General features: G+C 43.4%; 3 protein-coding genes across 8 annotated transcripts in view; all 3 read left to right on the forward strand.

Moving 5' to 3' along the window:
* hoxb3a (homeobox B3a) overlaps positions 1-1,865 on the forward strand; it is a 30,919-nt gene extending 29,054 nt beyond the window's left edge. For 5 of the 6 annotated variants that reach the window (XM_058048368.2, XM_058048373.2, XM_058048370.2 and 2 more), the window contains one exon: positions 888-1,865. In XM_058048368.2, the coding sequence (XP_057904351.2) occupies positions 888-1,762 (875 nt within the window). In that variant the 3' untranslated portion in view covers positions 1,763-1,865. The remainder of the gene's footprint in view (positions 1-887) is intronic. The other variant, XM_058048375.2, reaches the window with a different exon arrangement.
* Positions 1,866-7,741: 5,876 nt separating this feature from the next.
* hoxb2a (homeobox B2a) lies at positions 7,742-10,601 on the forward strand. Its single transcript, XM_058048376.2, has 2 exons — positions 7,742-8,408; positions 9,578-10,601. The coding sequence occupies exons 1-2, from the start codon at positions 7,925-7,927 to the stop codon at positions 10,297-10,299; spliced, it is 1,206 nt and encodes a 401-aa protein (XP_057904359.2). The 5' UTR covers positions 7,742-7,924; the 3' UTR covers positions 10,300-10,601.
* An 8,317-nt stretch (positions 10,602-18,918) lies between these two features.
* Positions 18,919-21,948, forward strand: LOC131103426 (homeobox protein Hox-B1a). The gene is made up of 2 exons (XM_058049710.2): positions 18,919-19,681; positions 21,587-21,948. Exons 1-2 carry the CDS (start codon positions 18,919-18,921, stop codon positions 21,946-21,948), a joined length of 1,125 nt encoding a protein of 374 aa, XP_057905693.2.
* Positions 21,949-24,332: the final 2,384 nt, after the last annotated feature.

A 24,332-nucleotide genomic window follows, 5' to 3' on the forward strand; every position in this document is an offset into this window, starting at 1 on the left:
AGGATTTGTCCTCATGAAATATCATTACATGACTACTACCAGCATGGTGTACTGTATTTGGGCACATGTGCAGAGCAGCCGGAGTTTGTCTCTGACAAACGTGGCCCCAGCGCGATGTGGTGTTTCACATGGCTGAGAAGGTTTTTTGTGTTCTTGATGGAAGGTCCTGGAAGTATGGCATCCAGTCAAGTTGACAACACGATTATTTAGCATGGCCTAAATAATACTAATACTAAAACTAAAAGATTGGATGTATATAGTGCTTTATAAGGTAGCTGAAGTTCTTAAGGGTATCCTTAATGTTTGTTGACTGTATGTTGTTTGTTGTTTTGAGTATACAAACTGTTTTCCAAAATTGGTCGTCATTGGACGTTCATGTGTATGCTGGTATCCTGGTTACCAAGGCAACACAAACACACCCACGTTGCCTCCAGTGCCGGGTACCATGAGGTTTCAGAGCTTAACAAGCCATCCTCCTCCTTTCCAGGTCCATCAACATGTTTGTAAAAAAGATTGCGCATCACAGCAACATGCTATGAAATGAAGCCAACGTGTATTTTGGGCCACCTCGCAATACTTTCTGCTCGTCGTTTCTCGACTGCAGCTGTTGTTGCTGCGGGCCATTTGTCTTTACAGCCAAGATGCAATTTAGCTTGCCATGAGCAGCACCAGGGCCTTTATCTCTTAATAACTGCCACCGCTATGAAGTGTTGACAACTAATATCAGGGGATAATATGCTCTGCCTGCCCACCAGCCTTGCTTAACTACTTCAAGGTTTGGATTCTTTGCTGCATGCAGGATTTATTCATTTGAAGATATTTCTTCATCTTTCTGTTTTAGTTCCGCACGCATGCTTCCTTTGTTAACTTCTTTCTTCCTGTCTCAGCAGCATCAGGTGGAGGTGAGAGCGGCAGCAGCGGGGAGAAAAGTCCCACCGGCGGGTCGTCCGCAGCATCCAAGCGAGCGCGCACGGCTTATACCAGCGGCCAACTGGTGGAACTGGAGAAGGAGTTCCATTTCAACCGATACCTTTGCCGACCCCGGCGGGTGGAGATGGCCAATCTGCTCAACCTGTCTGAGCGCCAGATCAAGATCTGGTTCCAAAACAGACGCATGAAGTACAAAAAGGACCAGAAATCTAAGGGATTAAGTTCCAGCTCAGGAGGGCCTTCACCAACCGGATCCCCCCCCCTGCCCATGCAATCCTCTGCCAGCTTCCTCAACTCAATGCACCCCATGGTCGGCGGCGGTGGGGGAGGAGGATCAGGCTTCGATGCTCCATCCCCTCCATCCTTTGGTAAAGCTCACCAAGGAGTGTCTTACTCCATGTCCACTGCCTACTCCAATCTCCCCATGAAGGGCTGCCCTCCCCAACAGAAGTATAGTCACCCGGATCCAGACTACAGCGACCCCCATCCTCACCATGGCCTGGTGCAGGCCAACAATGCCAGCTTTGGGACTGCCACTAACATACAGGCCAGTCCAGTCTACGTGGGGGGTGGCAGCTATGTGGAACCTATGCCCGGCTCGGGGCCTTCCATGTACGGCTTGAATCACCTCGGCCCCACGCCTCCCCATCACCAAACCTTGGACTACAATGGCGTGGGGCCCATGCCGGCCGCAAACCAGCATCATGTGAGTGGAGGGGTCCCCCCCGGTCCCTGTGACCCGCCCACTCATCCAACATACGAAGAGCTGTCAGCGCACCATACCTCGACTCAGGGCCGAATCCAAGAAGCACCCAAACTCACTCACCTGTAGTGGACTCGGACCAACATGAAGACACACCACAGAGAACAAGTAATGTGACTCGCTAACAGACCTAACTAACACATGGGGGTGGGGGGGCGGTTACCTGTAGGAACAGGGATGGCATAAGGGGAAGAAACAGGACAGAGTGGAGCGATTCAGTGGTTTGCTTTCGACCTTGTTCTAGCGCTGCGGAATCGCTGACCAAGGGAAAAACTATACCCTCCACCGCGTAGTACAGTATGTATTCACAAAGGCTGCTCATCTTCCATCAATTCTCTTATTTTTGGGTTATAAGCCGGAACAAACAAAAATTAGCTTAGCCTTCTAACTGTCACGCACATATGGGCGAGTGTTGTCCGGCGTTTTGGCTGTTTTCTACAAGCAGACATGTTTGTTTTGGTTTTGGCACGTCTGCACAGTGTGAAGGAAAGACGTTAGAGCGAGACACTACATCGGGATTGGCTGCAGGCTGCAAGAGTATGAGCTGCAGGTGATCGGCGTTGAAAGGTATTTCTCGCCATATGTCAATCATGTCGGGCGACACTGATCAGTGGCATCGAAGCATCCCTAGTTTGAAGGTCTCGGGTCATTTTGGGTACAGTAAGGTAGGGAAATCAGTACACGCTCTGAACCAAACTGAAGGTTGTGATTCCACCCCTATGATAGATGACCCATAGATAGATGACTGCTTGGTAGTTTGCTGTTTTTAATAAAACAGTGTGTGTAAGAGGCTGCAACTAGGAGAACCGAGTTCAATTCCACCCCCTTGGAGTTTGCATGTTCTCCTTGTGCATGTGTGGGTTTCCTCCCACATTCCAAAAACATGCTAGGTTAATTGGCGACTCCAAATTGTCCATAGGTATGAATGTGAGTGTGAATGGTTGTTTGCCTATATATGCCCTGTGATTGGCAGTCCAGGGTGTACCTCGCCTCTTGCTGAAGACAGCTGGGATAGGCTCCAGCACCCCCGCAACCCTCGTGAGGATAAGCGGTAGAAAATGAATGAATGAATGAGTGTGTGTAAGACACAAGCAGTGAAGAAATATTAGGAAACGTATTCCTGCTGCGCTTGGATCCATCACAGGCCTTGTTGCCGAGTGTATCTGGACCAGCTAATGTTGGGTTTTCACCCTTGCCCGTCCGGGAAGTACATCAAAACCACTGACTCGCGTTCCTTGGTCTCTTTTCATCCCCCCTGCCTATCCTCTTATGTCTGTATTCAGGCTATGTCCACACCAACATGCATAGTTATGACAAAGACATGTTTCTTGTCCTTGAATAGTTCCACCTGGGTTTGAGCTTCTTCAGGGTGAAGAACTTCAAAAAGTCACAATACCCCAAAAGATACAAATCCACACAAATATTGATGAACAAATGTGATGAAATGCGCAACCAAGTCGGATGAGAGAGATTAGTGTGTGTTTTTTGCAAATGTTGGTGTGGACATGGCCTCCACACACTGTACCTATGTCTAAAAATAGCACACGCCCCCCGAAGAGGGCAAGCTTTTTATTCTCTTCACACGTTGTCCGGCTTCACGGCTAGCATAGCTTCCCTGGACGACACGCACGACGTACGTATCAGCCTTTGAACGCGCAGCAGTGCTAAGCTAGCTTGCTGTTGTTGACGCGTGCAGCCGCTTGCTTTGTTGAAACGTTCCTTCTTTTGGCACATCATGGATACAGGGTACACGAGAGTGGAGAATCCTATCGATTTACATTGGGGTGCCCATTTTCTCCCTCTCTTTCATTTCTAGAAGGGTTGACGTCCAGCGGCGGACGCCAGTTCTTGTTTTTTTTTTTGGGCCATAACTTGACTTTTCCGATGGATACAGGGTATATCGTATTTGAAGAACAATGCATGTGACAGGAATCTGAGCTGAGGTGTGCGGCACCTTTTGGAAAAGCACGGAGGTCTTTGAGCTTGGAGCATCCGTGGGAATGAGTTTGGGACAATCCACAGGTGTGAAAGGAAAGATGTGGATATTGAAGGCGTGTTTGGCCCACTTGGTGCTCCGTGAAGCTCTGGAAATGGAAATGGTGTGATATTTCTGAAAGGTGCAGACATACCATGGAGGCTTTTCACGTCTGTGCATCATTCTTGCACTTAGAGTTTACATTTTGATGGGTAACAGTAAAAAAAAATAAAAAAAAATCAAATGTTATTTTGAGGACGGAAGGCCCTCCAATCAAAGAGTCTTTCGCAACTGTGCGTACAAGTGAGCATAAAATATTTATTTGTTATAGCCAGTTTTGTATTATCATTATTTATCCTTTATGTATTTATATTGAGAAAAAATACTGTAATTTTCTAGCATTTACCTGTTATGAAAAAAAACAGCGTTGTGTTTCTTCTTGTCGATTGTACTGAAGTTACATTTGAGTTGTTGTACTTTGATAGGAAAAAGGTAGTTTTTAAGTTCTTACAATGACCCTTGTACGTAAATGTCTTGACATGTACGGGGAACACGCAGGGTGGGGCTTGGCCCCCCAACCATGCCTATGGAGTATTTTGGCAAAGTATTACCTGAAAAAGAAAAAAAAAAAACCACTTGATTTGCCCTTTAGCAACTTTTGATTTGTTGTTTAGACTTGTCTGTCCACAATTCCTGAATAAAATGTTACTTTATTCTGACTGTTTCAAGGTACAGGGTTTGAATAAGCAATGAATAAAATGTCAACATTCCCAAATTCACGACCTTGTCTGAAGTCTATAGAGAAGATGACCTTGACCCTGATGTCCAATGTCAAATGCATCACATGTGTACCTGATACCGCATGGGAGGCTGCGGTGTGTTGGCTTGACGTTTACTGTTGCTCTAATTTGACATGACTTCTACTTATAAATAATAAATATTCTTGTTTCCCCCCCCCATCTCCTTAAGGAGGGGGTGACAACAGACTGCAATAGCAATAAGCTACTTCCCTTGCAAGGTGGAGCAAGTCTGGTATTTACCAACATACCGGAATCAAGTTTGGAAGGAATGTTTGGGAGCGTGGTGACCCCGTGGTTAGCATCACAATCAGGAGTTTGTAGTTTTGTATCTCGGTCGGAACAGTTCTGTGTGGAGTTTGCATGTTCTCCCAATGCATGGGTCCTCCTCGGGTACTCCAGCTTCCTTTCACATTCCAAAAACATGCATGCTAAGTTAATCGGAGACTCTAAATATGTGTGAATGTGAGTTCAAATAGTTGTGCCTGCGATTGGCTGCCAACCGCTCCGGGCTGTACCCTGGCCCTCGCCCAAAGACAAGACTCCAGTCCTTTTATGTCCATGATTCTTCTATTATATTCCTCTATTATATACTTGAGTCTTCTGTGATATAAAAGCGTAAACAGTATTGTTGAAGGGATTTTCCTTTCATGTTGCTCCCATTACATGAGAAATCAACAGGTCCTTCTGATTGCAAACAGATGAGTAAATGATTCCAGGTCCTCAACAAGAGCAACAAACCAAAGCCGAGGGGGAGCAGCTTTAAAGTAGAGGATCCAGTTTTAAGGACATTAGAAATGGGTTACTCAATTGTGCTTCAGCTGGATGGAACAGGGTTGTGAAAAGCAGGTTGTGGGTTCTTCGAGGTCTCACCTTCAAAAGGGAGCCATGTAACCCTTTAAACAGTAGTCAGACTAAAAGAGTCTTACACTCTCTGTGGTATCAAGGGTTTCGACAGTACCCACCACCCCAGTGAGGACTACTGGTCCAGTAGACCTGTACGACACTCAGGGGCTTCATGGGCTAAGTCCAGCAGTCTAGATGCCAAGGGACACATTCAAACATGTTCTGCTGACACATTTTTTTATTAGCTAAGCAAAGAATGTAGTTTTTATAAGTCATATAACTGCATTTGGGCGGCACGGCGGTCGAGTGGTTAGCGCACAAACCTCACAGCAAGGAGACCAAAGTTCAATTCCACCCTTGGCTATCTCTGTGTGGAGTTTGCAAGTTCTCCCTGTGCATGCGTGGGTTTTCTCCGGGTACTCCGGTTTCCTCCCACATTCCAAAAACATGCTAGGTTAATTGGCGACTCCAAATTGTCCATAGGTATGAATGTGAGTGTGAATGGTTGTTTGTCTATATGTGCCCTGTGATTGGCTGGCGACCAGTCCAGGGTGTACCCAGCCTCTCGCCCAAAGACAGCTGGGATAGGCTCCAGCACCCCCACGACCCTCGTGAGGAAAAGCGGTAGAAAATGAATGAATGAATGAATATAACTGCATTTGTGTTGGTAGTTGATACTCCTCCAGGTTGGAACCATGGCACTCACATGTTTTGGAGCTTCCATATTGGCTTTCTCTCCTCTGAGGAGAGCAGCCCAACACATGAGACATAAATCAGCCCCCCCATAAATAACCACTGTATTTCCCTTTACATTTGACTTGTACTCACAGACAATAAAAACACCAATAAGCAGAGATCGGAGTTAATTTATTACCTCATGAAAACAGATGGTGGGGGGTGCTAAGCAAAAAAAAGTAACATGAAATGGCGGTCCAATGAACTTGAAAACCTATAATGACCCACCTACCAACATATAGAGCAATGTGTTGGGTAGAAACGATGCATTCCAGCAACCTTTAAAGAAAATATCTGTTTTCTACCAACCGTCCATACTTGGTAGTGTGTGTGTTTGCCTTGAAATCCCAGCCTCCATAGGCTCAATGGGCCTGAACTCCCACACAAATTTCTGCCTTTTCTCCCCCCACCCCGCGTCAGATAAAGAGGCCTATATGCAAAACAAATGTGGGTATGTCTTTAATGCTATGATTTCATATAAATGCATTGAAGTTGCATTTGCAGTACATAGACAATGCTGATCAGATGAGAAAAGAGGTGTAGAAAGATGGGAGGCTTGCGTGTTATTTAGGGGAAGAGAGGGGCTGTCAGGCTCAAGATTGATTACCAGCCACGCAGGCTTCCCCGGGCGCTCTCAGAATAACCTTTGCACGTTTTGGACTTCCATTTTCCCACCAAAAAAAACTATTTCAGGTGGCGTCCTAATTTCCTGCTATAGCAACTTTGGCATCACGTGACTGGCTGTGGGGTTTGTGCTGACATTGAGTTTTTATCTTGAATCCAAGAGGAGTTGCAGGCCGACCTCAGTGTGAACTCTCACTCTGTCAACAAAACACATCACACAAACACACACACACCCTCACACACACACACAGGAGACAATCTCAGGCTTATCTTCCACGCAGATGATGGATTTTATTCTACAATATTGATTTATTTTCATGTATTTAATTCAAAAAACACATTTCTCATGTTTTTTCTTTGCATGCATTCACAATTATAAAAATAAAAATCATGCAAATATAATTAAATAATGCATGTGATTAAATGATGAAATACATTCAATTAAATTTATAAAATTATTATTTTGAAAATGAGTAATAGAATTTTAAATATAAAATGTCAGATAGAAATATGAATAAAATTAATTATTTTTTAAATTTGATTGTTTTAAACATTTAAAATGTCCACGCTTTTCATTTTTATGAACAAATGGTGACAGGAAGTGTCAGTGTGTTCAATGAAATCTCAGTCATACTCTATGTAAACATGCACTACCAATAAGCTCTGCTTCTTCCTCCTCCTTTTCAGACACGTCGCCTCGTGTAAATGCGAATGTAAAAAATGTGACGACGGTAAATATCGCGTTGTAGCATGGTGTCGGTGCTTGGAAGGGTCCAAAGAGGAGAGGGTCTGACAGGGAGGGATGCGCCATTGTTCGGCGCTCGGATGACAGGACGCCCACTCGGTCCACATGGCAACCGGCAGCCATTAAGCTCCTCTACTCCGCTCGATTCACCTCCTGGCGTGACCAAACAATGGCAGGATTTTTGCCATATAGCCCCCGTTCGCCACATTTTCCTAGACAAATAATCAGGCGGCTTCCCACAGTCCGAGCCGCCACCAGGCCCGGCCCTTCCCATTGGCTCGTTTGGGTCACGTGACCAGGAATTGGCTGCATTTTCGCCCCACGGTTCTTCAGTTTTATCCCACCCTGGTCCCCATACGCGAGTAATATCACCAATATACAATATTATTACTGCTATATTGCGCGTGCACGTGCGATCAGAGGTAGTCCGCGTGCGTGAATGTGCGTCGGTGTTTGTTTTGGGGACGGGCTTGTTCGACGGTCTCGCCGTGAAGAGGTCTGAGGGAGCTATGAATTTTGAATTCGAAAGGGAGATCGGTTTTATCAACAGCCAGCCGTCCCTCGCTGAGTGCCTGACGTCCTTCCCTGCCGTCCTGGAGTCATTTCAAACTTCATCAATCAAGGAGTCGACAGTAATTCCGCCTCCCTTCGAGCACACCATCCCCAGCCTCAGTCCCTGCACCGCCAGCCAGCCGAGACCAGCCTCACGGAGCCAGCACAACCGGAGGACCTCCGCCGCCGATGGCCTCCAGACGCATCACCGACTCGGCAGGCAGCCCTGCCCGCCCGAGCAGGCCCCCGCCCCGAACGCCGGTGCCTCGGCGGGTACGCTGGGGCACGAGTTCCCCTGGATGAAGGAGAAGAAGTCATCCAAAAAATGTCCCAAGCCTGGGAGCGGCTCCGGCGGCGCCGGACCCCCGGTCCCATCCGCATCATCTTCTCCCTCGCCCACCGCCTCCGGGTACGCCTCGGCGGGCATCGAGTCCCCCACAGGTCGGTAGTCCTTCTCGCTATGTGTGTGTGTGTGTTCATAGTGGGGGGTGGGGGCCGGGAGGATCTTTTTTTTTTACAGTGTGTATATTTTCACAGCCATTCATTGTGCGTCAAACATCATCTAGGAATGCATGGGAATTCTTTGGAAATCCCCTCCATAAGATGACGATATCACCATATCATGATATCATCCTGTACACTCATGAGGAACGCTGATGGTGGCCATATTGGATGCTCATATAGGACATATCATGGCGACGCAGAGACCCTACCAAACAAAACAGGGGGTGTGACAGGGGGGGGGGGTGCCAGTATGCTATGCAAAGTGGACACCCTCCCTCATATCCTTTATCTGTTTCGTCCCTCATTAAACCCCACAACATGAGCATATAGTCCTAGTACACACCTATACCTCCACATATAACACACTCTATACACCTATACATAGAATATACATATACAACACACACTATATGTACACCTTTACATATAATATGCATATACACTATATAACACACATGGCCTACATAGTATATATAGAAGTGTATACGTAGTCTTTATATATTATGTGTGTGTTTCGTGTGTCCAACCGTTATACACACGAGTGTGTTTCAATGAATAATTCATTCATAAAACAAATAAAAAATAAATAAATAAATAAATATATCAACAAAATTATTTCCAAATAGAAACGAGACGAAATCATTAAATGAAATGCAACATTTCATTCATAGAAATATTTATTTATATTACATGAAAATATTGTTTTCAAATATGTATAATACATTTTATGTGTGTGTGTGTGTATGTATATATATATATGTGTGTGTGTGTGTGTATTTGGTGATTTACGGAAGTGTGATGTAAGATTATGATCATATATTTCTGACTTTTTTTTATTTAGTTTTTTAGTGCACATATACACACACACACACACACACATATATATATATATATATACATACATACACACACACTGCGAGAAAGCATTTGATGATGCCTTCTTGTGTTTTATGAATACTTTATAATTTAGCAGGCTATGCACGTGCAAGTCATATGTTCGCGGTTCTATCAAGCATAATAAACTGTAAAAAAAAATAAATAAATAGTAATAATTTGTGTCAGCTTTGGAGAATAATTGTTCTCTTGCGGTGTGTGTTCCCGTTCAGATCCCAACCAGGCGGCTTTGGAGGTCGGGGGAGCCGGGTCGCGTCGCCTGCGCACCGCCTACACCAACACGCAGCTGCTGGAGCTGGAGAAGGAGTTCCACTTCAACAAATATCTATGCCGGCCGAGACGAGTGGAAATCGCGGCCCTTTTGGATTTGACGGAGCGGCAGGTGAAGGTTTGGTTCCAGAACCGACGGATGAAGCACAAACGGCAGACTGTCCACCACCGGGACGGAGGAGGCCACGAATCCGGCGAGTCGAGCTGCTTTGAGCCGCTGGAAGGCGCCGACGCTTCGTCGCCGTACTCCAGCCAGCCTCTGGAAGCATCCGGCACAGGGGACGTATCGGACGGCGAGGCGGGAAGCGGTAATCCATCTTCCGCCCACACTCATGACAGCGCGGACAATGCGCATCCCACGCTGGAGGGGGGAGGCCTATCGAGCCGCCCCGACCTGACACCGCTATCCTCGGACTCTGCTGCCAAGCCGGCCTTCGCCGTCCGAAGCTGCGTCGATAACACGGCCGCGCAAAGCGACCAGACATCCGAAGCCTCCGTCACGTCCTCCGCCAAGATCTCAGACCTGAGCTTCTTCGCCGAGGACGCCTGCTTGTCGCCCGGCCTGCAGAGCTCCCTGGACAGCCCGGTGAATTTCTCCGAGGAGGACTTCGACTTGTTCACCAGCACCCTGTGCACCATCGACCTCCAGCACCTCAACTTCTGACACCCGGAAGAAGAAGAACCGCCGAGACCACAGAGGAGTTTATGGTTACAAAAAAAAGCAAAGGCTTTTTATGACTTCCATTTTTATGTTGACGCGGGAGATGCGCTTTATTAGGATTAGGATTCATTTTTAAAACATCACATGGATTGTTTGCCCTCATTCCAGGTATTTCTTCCTTTCACTTTCAGCGTCACATCACACCCAACAATTGTCACACAGGACGTCTTTTTGTCAATGTTTATTTATTATTATTTGCTCCACACTTCTCAGGAACTGCGTGGCATCGCAGGACTGCTTTTGAGAATGTAAACTGGGGGGGGGGGGGGGGTACTACTGATGATTGGAATTGTAAACACTAGTTTATTTATTGCGATTCTTTAATAGTGAAATCTAAATTATTTATTGTATACATATTTTCATAGTGGAATACTAATATGATAATAAAAATACAAATAGTCTTTTTGTGGTCTTATTTCCAAGGAGTAGCCATCACACACTGTATTTTATTTTACATTAATTTACGTGTCATAACATTTTACACTATACTCATATAATATTGATAATAATACATTTACATTCTATTGTAAGTCACCATATATTTTTTAGGTAGAATGGACTAAACAGCTAATATATCACAAAACATATATTATTGTTACCAAATAAAACAATTCTCTCTATAAATATATTTATATTAAAATTGGAAACATTTAACAAAAAACAAATTAGGTACACCCTGTATAATATACACACATATTATACAAAAAGGCTTCATTTAATGAACTAATTTATTTTCAAAGAGTAAAACAATGTTAAAATAATTGAAAAAATATTATGATACTACAAATAACACCAACATGAATATCAAAACGTCACAAAGTGCCGCTTTTCTATTCTGCAGCCTAGCTTGAATGTTATGCTAACTTGCTGCCGGCGTCCACCCCCCACCCACCCCCCACCTCCACCCCCATCCACCCCTCCTGCAGAGGTAAAATGGCGCTGCAGACAAAGCAGGATGCAAACAATGAGCGATGGCAGCCATTACACGACAAGCTGTGCGCGCACACGCACGCGCACACACAAACATGGACGTCACAAATAACACTGCTCATCTTCACAACAATACTCAGGATTATTAGTACTTTCTAAACGCTGAATAATATCTTACATATTTCTTATTTTGGACACTTGGACGTTGCTCTTTGGAGTCAAAGAATTCCAAAATGTCAACACATTTTCCCAAAGCAGTGAAAAAGAAATTGGACAGGTTCCATATTTCTGAACCGATTCTAAACATTCTAAGACAAAACACAAAAAGGCAGTTTTTTATATACCAAAACGTCACACTTTTACTGCAATTTCCTAAACACAGTTTTCGTTGAAGAATTTCACAGATTTCCTTCTGTGGAAATGGGCTGCTCTTTCCCCTCAAAGCACATCTCATTCACCCTAACTTGGGAATTATACATCACAATATACAGTACAGATACATCATATCTTTATCCTTCCTAACAGACATGACACACAACTTTTTCCAATGGTACGTAGATGTCCGTGTAGCTTGTGCACCTGGAGGTAAGAAGGACGGGTAGACATGAGGAATTGATATGAGTCTTAATGAAATATCACGACATGACTAATAGCGCATGACTGGAGAAGCAGAGTACAGAGAGGGGGGAGGTGCCCCCTGCTGTGGCCCAGTAAGGTGTACTGTATTCAGACACACGCTCCGAACAGCCACTGTGATGCCATGTGCGTCTTTGGCAGACCTTCTGCATTTTTTTGTATGATCCATCGTGGAATATTTGGTACAACAAGTTTGTTTACAAGTCAGCTCAGGTTAAGTTACGACCGGCCGTTAACGTCACAGGCAGAACGTTAACGGCCTGCGCAGTACGGCTAATCTCACCTCATTGTAGTATTTATAGAAAATTATCAGTTTTCGGCTGTACGGCGATAAAGTGGTTAGCGTGCAGACCTCACAGCTAGGAGACCAGGGTTCAATTCCACCCTCAGCCATCTCTGTGTGGAGTTTGCATGATCTCCCCGTGCATGCGTGGGTTTTCTCCGGGTACTCCGGTTTCCTCCCACATTCCAAAAACATGCTAGGTTAATTGGCGACTCCAAATTGTCCATAGGTATGAATGTGAGTGTGAATGGTTGTTTGTCTATATGTGCCCTGTGATTGGCTGGCGACTAGTCCAGGGTGTACCCCACCTCTCGCCTGAAGACAGCTGGGATAGGCTCCAGACCCCCTGCGACCCTCGTGAGGAAAAGCTGTAGAAAATGAATGATCAGTTTTGGACTTCAGATTTGGACAAAGGGATCCTTTTACGTTCCAGAAGGCCCCACTCAAACCGAAACGGACCTTAACCAAAGCAAATGTTCCCGTGGAATAGAATGCCAATCTAAGACACCCAAACATGTTAACACAAAACACATTTTTATAGCTATCAGTATACTTTTTTTAATTGTCACCCTCCACTAAAACAGTTGCTAACCAAGGCGGATGTTAACCAAGGTACCACTGTTTGAGCTGCGGGTTGACCAAGCCATTCGGAAGGCAAACACCTTCGCGCTAGGATACACGCTTGTCCCTCTAGATGCTAACGTGAGCGTGTGAGCGAGGGACAGGCTGTTCCAATAATGTCTCTCTCCTGGATGTCGTCCTTTATCTGGCGTATCAGCGCCGGTGTTATGATTCCTGCCCGGGTGTGTGATAATGCATAAGTCAGCTCTGACAGATCAGCCACTTAACAGCGCTGGCAAAAGAAGTCAGCTATGGATTTTTATCATTGCTGGTGTCAAGAGGAAACTTTTGACTCTTTGACACGCACGGCCCTGCCGTAGTGCTGCTTTGCAAGGCGCCCATTTGCACTCAATCATATGATTAAACACGCCAATCAACACTATGAGGAAGTTACCTTGATGAGCGGGCGTCTGAAAGCACCACGGACACTGACAAATATGTGATGTTCTTAACACTGACCTTACTTTTGACTGTTTTTTCCTCCTGGGACGACCAGGGATGCTAAATGCTAGTATATGGTGTCCCCGAAGCTTGGACAATGAGGTAGCAATGCATCTCTCTCCATATGACCCGCTTTTAGAAGCTATCAGTGCCGAGCAGTGCGGTTAACGTACCAGTGGAGTGACCTGATTTCTGCAAAATGAATTCTCGTTCTTTTAGATGTGGGACACTACAGGCAGATTCCAGATGTGGAATTGTTGGATCCAGCACTTTCACCAGGATGGGGACCAACTAGGCTCTTTCATTCTATCAACTGTGAGATTACTGCATGAGTGAAATAGTACCTTTAACAATTGATTGTATTTTCAGTGAATACAAGCAAGCCTTCGACCAGTCCAAGGCGTACCAAGCCTCTTGGTAAGTCAGCTGCAGTGTGCTGGAGCCTATCCCGGTGACCCTAAAGGACAAGCGACATCGGGGGATGGATGGATGGGCTGAGCATCTTTGAGACAAAGATGATAATATTATACTTTTGTCCGCCTCCTTGTCCGAACACGCCATTACTCCTGACAGCAGATTTTTCACTATTGCTGATATGTTCAGTCTCAAAGTTGAAAACATTAAATAAAAGCTTAGAAATGATTGATTACACAAGCACATATTTCCACCACCATGGGAAAGACCAAAGAGCTGGCGACTGGAATGGACTAGAAGAGCAGTATTGGTGAACCAATTGACCAATGGAAGAAATCCAAGATAACTGGGATCTGGGAAGGTTGTGTGTGTGTGGGGGGGGGGGACATACGTGGCAAAGGAGGAGCTGCTTGATGATGTCAAGGGAGTTGGGAGCAGGACACATTGCTGTCATGGACTGAGATCCTGCAGTGCCAGCAACCCCCCCTCCCCCACTCAAAAAGAGTCCAACACCAGCATCTCTGGTGTCAAACATGGAGATGCTTTGGAGATGTTTCTCTCCTGAGATGTATATGCAACCCTGCTGAGCAACCAAAATAAACATCTGACCACCATGCTTTTTACATGGAATATATAAAATACCATAACCCCTCATTTTTACATCTTTGTGCTTCACTCATTTTTTGATTTTTAATAATTCGCAAAATAAAGAGAAAATATTAAGATGGAAAGTTGGAAACTGACAAGAAATTAGAAAAATTATTATATGAGAATATACTGTAACATTATGATGAGATGTCATTTTAGTAGCAAGATGGGGGGCATGATATTGTTACAAACAAAAGTTGTAATTTGTAGAAAATTAGGTTGCGGGAAAAAAATAACCAAATATTATAAGAATAAAGTCATGATGAAAACTTACAAAATCTTCATAGTTGGAAAATATAAAAAAATAGCTGTAATTTTCCCAAGAATAAAGTCAAAATATTTAGGAAATAAAGGTGAAAAAATCACAATTTAATCAGAATAAAACTAATCTTGTGAGGAGCAAAGACATGAAATATGAAAAAAAATATTCTATTAAAAGTCCTAACAATATGAAAGTTGCTGTCATGGCTCAAGGTGAGGAGGAGAACTCCAAGGCAGAATTGGCAGGCAGTTCTCAAGGTAAGGTGGGGGTCGCTATGCAACATGTCTGTCCCGTAAGGCACTGCTATGCAAATACGGCAGCCACAAGGTAAGGTTTTTTATTATTTATTTTTTTATTAAACACAAACAACAATCCAGACAAAGGTCAAAAACAAGAAATGCAACAAGACTAACAGGAGGAACCAGAGGGGTATAAATTTAGTATGTTATCATCAGAGGTAATGAGGAACACCTGAGTAGAATCAGGCTGGTGAGGGCGATCCATGGTGAGGGATTGGCAACAGGTGTGACAGGTGTCCCATTCTTTCAAGCTGGAATTAGCTTGGGAAAAAGTTTGAATATTATGGGAATAAAGTCAAAATATTCTGGAAATATAATTTTTTCATTCATTCATTCATTTTCTACCGCTTTTCCTCACAAGGGTCGCGGGGGGGGGGGACAACCATTCACACTCACATTCATACCTATGGACAATTTGGAGTCGCCAATTAACCTAGCATGTTTTTGGAATGTGGGAGGAAACCGGAGTACCCGGAGAAAACCCATGCATGCACGAGGAGAACATGCAAACTCCACACAGAGATGGCCGAGGGTGGAATTGAACCCTGGTCTCCTAGCTGTGAGGTCTGCGTGCTAACCACTTGCCCGCAGTGCCGCCCAGGAAATATAATTATATTACATATAAAAGAAAACAATTAAAATATTATTAAAAAGAATGTTGAAATATTTTGAAAAAAACAGAAGCAAAAATGGGAGCAAAAGTTGATATGACTAATATGCTGTTTATCCTATATATGACACTGAAATTGATTAGCATACTTAGCATACATACAAGTTGGGCGGCGTATTTATGGACTGGATTATACGTAATAACTTCATGAGCCCCCTGCTTGTCTGCCTTGGAGACTGTAGGTACTGAGACCGTCTTACTGTAAATAAGCAGTACTCCAGTGTAGTGTAAGTATAATAAATGAGTACATAGAAAAGTAAGTGTTGGTGTGCTGGCAGCTGTAAAAGTATTTCATGTATACAATTCAAGCTTGTGTCATTTCTACAGACGTTTATGACATTTTGTTGGACTGCGCCAGCACTTGCATGTTGATACTGAATATTGCTTATTCAAAATATATTTTCAGTTGTTGTTGGATGAAAACAGCATGTTTAAACTTAAGTCCTTGCTAAAATTAAAAGTACATTTTATAAATGAGATCAAGAAAAGTAATAAATAATACAATCGATCACAACATCGAAAAAGGTATGGAATCAGAGGGTTCGTGTTGAGTTCACAGCCGCTCAGTAAACAGGAACAATGTTAAGCTGGGAGGATACACTCTATGCACATTGAAATATATTGTGCAGAGTACCTCAGGGATCAATACCGGGACCAAAACTGTTCATCCTATACATTAATGATATCTGTAACACCACAGAAGACTTAAAGTTAGAACTATTTGCAAACAATACTACTGCATGTTGTTCTTGGGAAAGCACAAAAGAGCTAATAAAAAAACAAAGATGAAATGATGATGCTAAAAATATGCTTTGCTAAAAACAGATTACCCCTCAACCTAAGTGAAAGTAAAATCATGCTAAATGGCGATAGCTGAAGGGAGTGTGCAAATAGCCATTGATGGTGTGGACATTGGAAGAGTACATTTTATCAAAGTGGAAACGGTTTGGCCACCCGTGACTTTTAACCTCTGCTTCCTGTTGTGGCCCCGCCACAGCAGACAGTCGCGTGGGCGTCATTTACTCCTCATCTTGTCTGCGTCTTCCTGCCCACTTACTTTTTTCTGTGCATCCTTTCAGGCCTGGTGTGATCATTAACCTCCGCGCTCGTTACACTCCCACACCGCTCGTCAGGACTTCACACCGCCAACGACGTGTTGGCTGTCAGGCCCCCTCAGCCTGTTACACACGATCGGCATCCTCACACACACACACACACACACACACACACACACACACACACACCATGCTCTTCTACTTATCCACCCCAAAGTCAACAAATCAAGAACAACATTGAAGAATTGTCCCAAAGTCCATGCATGCACTGAGATAGATAAGCACAATGTGATGTTGCCTCCACATGCTGCTGCACCACAAGGCCTCCTGTCTGCCTTAATCCACTTTCTATAATAGATGACTTTATTTATTCAATTAGCAAACACATGGACTCTCACGTGCACGCTCACCTTTCATTGGAAATCTATGCCCCCCTCCAACTGTTAAAAAGTCAACTAATAGCTTTGTCATGGTGTCTCATTGTTTCTTATGGTAGCCCAGAACCCATATCCTATCCATATATATCCAAAACCTATATACCAATATCCCATATCCTATATATCCACAATCTATAACCTATATATCCATATCACATATCCTATATATACACAATCTATAACCTATATATCCATATCCCATATCCTATATATCCACAATCTATAACCTATATATCCATATCCCATATCCTATATATACACAATCTATAACCTATATATCCATATCCCATATCCTATATATACACAATCTATAACCTATATATCCATATCCCATATCCTATATATACACAATCTATAACCTATATATCCATATCCCATATCCTATATATCCATATATATCCAAAACCTATATCCCTATCCCATATCCTATAGTATATCCATATATATCTATAACGTATATATCCATATCCCTTATCCTATATATCCATATATATCCATAACCTACATATCCATATCCCATATCATATATATCCATACCCTATAACCTTTTCCCCACATCCTATATATCCATATCCATATCCTATATATTTATAACCTATATATCCATATCCCATATCCTATATATCCATAATCTATATATCCCATATCAATAACCTATAACCTATATGTCCATATCCCATATCTATATATCCATAACCTATATATCTATACCTATATATACCTACGTATATATATATAACCTATATATCTATATCTATATCTATATCTATATCTATATCTATATCTATCTATCTATCTATCTATCTATCTATCTATCTATCTATCTATCTATCTATCTATCTATCTATCTATCTATCTATCTATCTATCTATCTATCTATCTATCTATCTATCTATCTATCTATCTATCTATCTATCTATCTATCTATCTATCTATCTATCTATCTATCTATCTATCTATCTATCTATCTATCTATCTATCTATCTATCTATCTATCTATCTATCTATCTATCTATCTATCTATCTATCTATCTATCTATCTATCTATCTATCTATCTATCTATCTATCTATCTATCTATCTATCTATCTATCTATCTATCTATCTATGTAGATATGTAGATATGTAGATATGTAGATATGTAGATATGTAGATATGTAGATATACAGTATATGGAGTATTTTTCCTGGTATTAGAGTATTTTTAGGTTGGGAGCAGCAGGCTTTCCCGGCTGCTCTTTTCTTCTCTTTGCTGTGACACATTGGTGCTGATATCAGATTGATGGGCTGCTTTGATTGAAGTCTCTTTGTCGTGCTCGTGTCACAGTGAGTGATGGATGAGGCGCGTGCGCAAGTACAATCGCGCGCACGAAAGTCCTCCTCCCCATTCCTCCTGTTCTCACACACACACACACGCACACACACGCACACCCGGGATCCCTCGGCCACCGGCCAGCAAACCTGTGGCCCCTCAGTCACCCAGGGCGACGTGACGACGTGAGTCACGTGACCCTGGGCGAGGTAAGAAAAGAGGTGAGGGAGAAAGAGGAGACCAGGAGGAGGAGAAGAAGACGGATGGTCAGCAGCGTGCGTGAAGAGGTGACTCCACGCTTTTTTCCTTTCCAGCATCATCAGCTTTCATTCCAGCAAACGGCATTGATTGATTTACTGACATTCGTTTACACAAACACACGCACGCACGCACGCACGCACCACGTCCAGCAGAGAGCATCATTCATGTCTCATCCAAGTTGTTTTTCCCAGCACTCCTTCGGTTAACAGGATCCGTTTTGTACATTTACATTTTTCCGTCACAAAGGCTTTTTTTTTCTTTTTGATTGGAATCTTTTCTCGAGTCCCCAATCTGCATGGACTCATCTAACATGAACTCATTTGTGCAGTATTCTGTGTGCAATCGAACCTATTCCTCACCTAAAGGCGGATACCACCACCAGGCCCTGCTGGATCAGCACCAGGGCTTCCACGCTGCCCCCCAGGCCTCCATTAACGTGTCCAGGGCTTCACGGTGCACCGGGCCGGGGGGCTACAATGTGGACTTGTACGGCGGAGGTGACGCCGAGGGCTCGAATGAGACGACGGGGGCAGCGCAGCAGCATCATCATCATCAGCAGCAGCAGCACCAGCAGCAGCAAACGCATCATGGCTACCAGCATCATCTTCACGACAGCCTGCAAGGTGGATTATTCCCCTCATATCATAACGGAACGACTGCTAACACCGGGGGTACCGCGTACGCGGAGCAGGCCTGCGCCTCGAACTCGGAGTACATGGCAAACGCAGGCCCCTCCAACGCCATCCATCCTCAGTACTTCGTGGAGGAGTCGATGCAGGCCTCCTCCACCTACTATCATCAATCACCCTTCCCTGCCTCGGCCCCCGCCGTCGGTCCGAGCTACGGGACCTTGGCGGGGGCCTACTGCGGGAGTCAGGGCGCCCATTATCCGCATCATCTTGGCGCGGGTCTGGACGCGGCCGGCTACGCGGGGATCCCACCCGCCGGAGGCTACGGAGAGGTGCCTGTCTCCCAGGAACGGGACGAGGAGAGCCTGCAAGCCGGGCAGGGGCAAACCTTTGACTGGATGAAGGTGAAGAGGAACCCCCCTAAAACAGGTGAGGCAGGGGTAGTGTATTATTATTATCATTATGATTATTATTATTATTATTAAAATGCTGATATTGCTTGCTATATCAGTATTTGGGATACTTTCCGTGGGCTGATGGGGGTCTTGTAGCATTCAGTAAATAAAGACCTTAGTGTACTAATATTTGTACTGTAGTATACTACTATTAAATTGCATAACATCAGTCTAATATTTGCAGACGTCCAGTCTTTCATTTGTGTTTAATTTTTCTGTCGGTAAAATAAAATCCTTTGGTGTAGAAGCCAAGGGCCTTTGTGAAGGCAGACAATGTATGGGGGTGTCCAAAGTGCAGCTATGGGCCTTCTGTGGCGCATAGCTTGTTTTTATCCTACAGCAGCCAGATTCTAAACATCAAATTAAATAAAGGGAAATATATCACACTGACTTCATTAATAACAGTTTTGGCTGAGGCAGAAAAATATACAAACATACTCAAATATACACTTATACACTATAAAAGTCATTATTCCATCAATTGTATAAAGACATAATACAGTATCAATACAAATGTCCTCCTTAATTTAATGTCTTCACTTTAATATCTTTAATGTATTTCTTATGATTCTATATTTTAAAATCCTGAAATAATGTCTATGAGTTATTACAAAGATTCCTGGCTCAACACAAAAACACTCTGCTGCTTTTTTATAATAAAGAAAGATATGATAATGATAAATGATAAAGTAAAGAAAAGCAAAAAGTCTTCACATTCAAATCCCTGAAATAACATATTCTCTCATTTTAGAAGCACATAGAGGACAAGTGAACATCTCGATTTCGAGCATCAAAATCAGTCTGATACTGACACATACAAAAATATCCAAACATAAATCCTCTAAAACCAAAAATACACAACCACCATTACACACATAACACCATAAACACGTAGCACGGGAAGCCCAAACACCTAAGTGCTGCAGGATCAGCAACAAAAGAGAAATGCTGCAAATGTCAAAAACTCACAAAGCCCCAAAACACATGCGTGACAAGAAATGCTACAAATTCATAGAACAAAGCAGAAGTTTGCCAGATTACCAGACAGTTAGCCAGATGATCAGGAAATTAGCCAGGTTACCAGGAAGTATGACAAATTACCAGGAGGTATGCCACATTATGAGAAAATTAGTCATATTACCAGGAAGTACACCAGATTATCAGGATGTATCCCGATTACCAGGTAATTAGCCAGATTACCAGGAAGTATGACAGATTACTAGGAGGTACACCAGATTGTCAGGAAGTATGTCAGATAACCAGGAAATTAGCCAGATTACCATAAAGTACACCAGATTACCAGGATGTATCCAGATTTCCAGGATGTATCCCGATTACCAGGAAATTAGCCGGATTACCAGGAAATATGACAGATTACTAGCAGGTACACCAGATTACCAATAACTATGTCAGATAACCAGGAAATTAGCCAGATTACCATAAAGTACACCAGATTACCAGGATGTATCCAGACGACCAGGAAATTAGCCAGTTTACCAGGAAGTTACCCAGGCTACCAGGAAGTTATCTAGTTTACCAGGAAGTTAGCCACTTTACCAAGAAGTTAGTCAGGCTACCAGGAAGGAAGTCAGATTACCAGGGCGCTAGCCAAGCTAACAGGAAGTTGGCCGGGTTAACAGGAAGTTAGCACAGCTACCAGAAAGTGCATGATCAGAAAGGCTGTGAACACATTCAAGTCAATTTGTAGTCTTTATATTTTTGTATACATGTATATATCGTATAGAATATACTGTATTTGTGTACATGTATATATTGTATGGAGTATATATGCTGTACAAATGTATATATTGTATGAAGTATATGTTGTGTATGTCCATGGACTATATATGTAGTGTAAATGTTGTGTGTTTGTGTGCAGTCAAAGTGTCGGACTTGAGCATGGTGGGTACCAACGTGAACGCCATGCGCACCAACTTCACCACGCGGCAACTGACGGAGTTGGAGAAGGAGTTCCACTTCAGCAAGTACTTGACGAGGGCGCGGCGAGTGGAGATCGCCGCCACCCTGGAGCTGAACGAGACGCAGGTGAAGATCTGGTTCCAGAACCGACGCATGAAGCAGAAGAAACGCGACAAGGAAGGCACGTCTGCCTCCACGCATGCCTCCTCTTCTTCTTCTTCTTCGGGCGTATACCCCAATGGAGGCGGCACCCACAAGGAGCAGGAGGACACGGACCCATCCTCTGCATCCGAGTCGCCACAATCGTCTCCAGACTCTTAGGACTTCAGAAACACACCATGAACATACACTTTGATACACAAGGATGCCTTGATTGGATGCCAGCAGCCACGTCACGGCCGACTCACCTCATCTCTGCACTCTGGATGCACAAAAACATTCCTTTCCTCGTGAAAAGCAGAATTTGTACAAAACAGAGACGAGTCGTTCATTCTATCAAATGATAGATGCTGAACTTCATATGAATGTCTTACTGTAATTCCTACAGTAATAACCAGGAAGCCAATTATAGCATCACCTCCATTAAGTTGCTTAGGGCTGTGGGTTAGGATTAGAATTGGAGGGTTAGGGTTAGAGGTTAGGTTTAGGTTTAGGCTTAGACTCATCAAGGTGTGGAAAGTGCGGCCTTTGTGGCCCCATAGCTGATTTTTTCTTGACCTTTGGTACATTTAAAAATGCAATTAGAAAAAAAACATGAATAAAAATGGTCAAAAAGGCTCAACATAAGGTAGAAAGAGTTGGAAATATCCAGGTTTATTTCATCCAGGTTTATTTTTTGATATAAGGTGCATCTTTGCACATTTGTGATTCTGCATTCTCAGCACCGCAGAGTCGCAGATTGTTGGTCCAATGAAGAATTTTATTTTTTTCTTCTCAAAACAGTCTGTAATAATTGCTAAGTGTGTGTATACATTGCGTGAGGCATATTTACGGATTATGTGTGGTGAATGAACAATGGCAATTGAGGAGAGAAGGGGAGGATTGTGGAGCTGATAACTACAACACTCAAGTTTATTGCAAATGTTGATCCAACATCAGATGAGAACATCAACATCAAGCTTTGAGGAGGGTTTAGAGGGGGACGAGAGCCATGTATCAGAAATAGACATTGTTATCATTTTTGCCAATGGTTGATGGTCCTGGGTCGTAACTACTGTACGGTATAATGTCTTAGCATAGTTTACAAACATACGACAATGCTGGCATCCTTTGGTTTATCAGCGTGGGACCTTAGATGATTTTCTCCAATTTGCTGTGATGGGTTGACATGTTGTGTTGACCATATTCCTTCTACTCAGGGATTTCAAGTATGTGTATGTATGTGTGTGTGTGGATAGTGATCAAGGAAGTTAGTACTTCCTTGCTGGGAAGTTTTGACTTTAATTTCAGTATCATCCATGCAGAGAGAAATGTTATTTATTTTGGAGAAGTCTTTTTCTAGCAAAGTGAGCCTAGGTTAAAAGTAATCCCTAATCCTGTTTTGTGGAAAACATCAACAACAGTCATTTGAATAGGCAACATTGGTTCTGTATTTTGTAAGTTTATGATCATGTCTGTAGATTGGAACGATAAACTGGCTTACTGAGTTTTATCAGTTTGGCTGGATTGGAAACCTGCTGTACCATACTGTACCGTATCGTACTGCACCGTACAGCATTGTACCACATTGTACTGTACTTTTTCCTTAATGACTACAGGCTACCTCAAATAAAGACTGAGCTGTCAATGCCAATGTTTTCACTCTTCAGCTTTGACAATCTGAGTTGGTCTTTTATCGGGCACACATTATTTATTATACAATTTATTATTTCATTTTATTAGCCGGTTAGCGTGCAGGCCTCACAGCTAGGAGACTCGAATTCAATTCCTCCCTCGGCAATCTCTATGTGGAGTTTGTGGAGTATTCCGGTTTCCTCCCACATCCCAAAAACATACTAGGTTAATTGGCGACTCCAAATTGTCCATAGGTATGAATGTGAGTGTGAATGGTTGTTTGTTTATATGTGCCCTGTGATTGGCTGGCGACCAGTCCAGGGTGTACCCCGCCTTATGACCAAAGACTGGAATAGAAAATGAATGAATGAATGAATTTTATTAGCCAGTCTACACAATGCTAAAATACATTTATTATACAGTTACAAAAAGAAGATTTTACAATTTAAAATCCTAAAAATACTCACAGGAATGAAATTATACATGAAGCTGCAAGAATATTTCATGTTGGTGCTTTGGTGAGGTGCTTGGCACAGGAGTCAGAAGAGATGATGAAGAAAGAAAATGGATGCTTCCTGTTGTTTGACAAAACTGCTATACTTCAGTAGCAACCGTGCAGGCCTCACGCATTCACATGCTGCAGCGCATGCTGGCCTCTGGTTGACCCACACACACACACACACACACACACACACGCACACACGCACACACACAGTGAGGAATGTAAGTTAGCTTTCCGGGTGGTTTGCTAACCTGCCGACCTTTGGAGAGCCTCTGGGATATCTAAACATGTAAACACAGTCTTCCTCACCATCTTCATCACCCTCTCCCTTCTGCTGCTTGGAAAAACTCATTCTGGGTGGCAATCTCAGTCATCACTTCATCACACACACACACACACACACACACACACACACACACACATACACACA

The sequence above is a fragment of the Doryrhamphus excisus genome, linkage group LG16 (genome assembly GCF_037039965.1).
Source record: "Doryrhamphus excisus strain RoL-2023G ecotype Guam linkage group LG16, RoL_Dexc_Guam_v1.1, whole genome shotgun sequence".
In the NCBI taxonomy this organism is placed as follows: Eukaryota; Metazoa; Chordata; class Actinopteri; order Syngnathiformes; family Syngnathidae; genus Doryrhamphus; species Doryrhamphus excisus.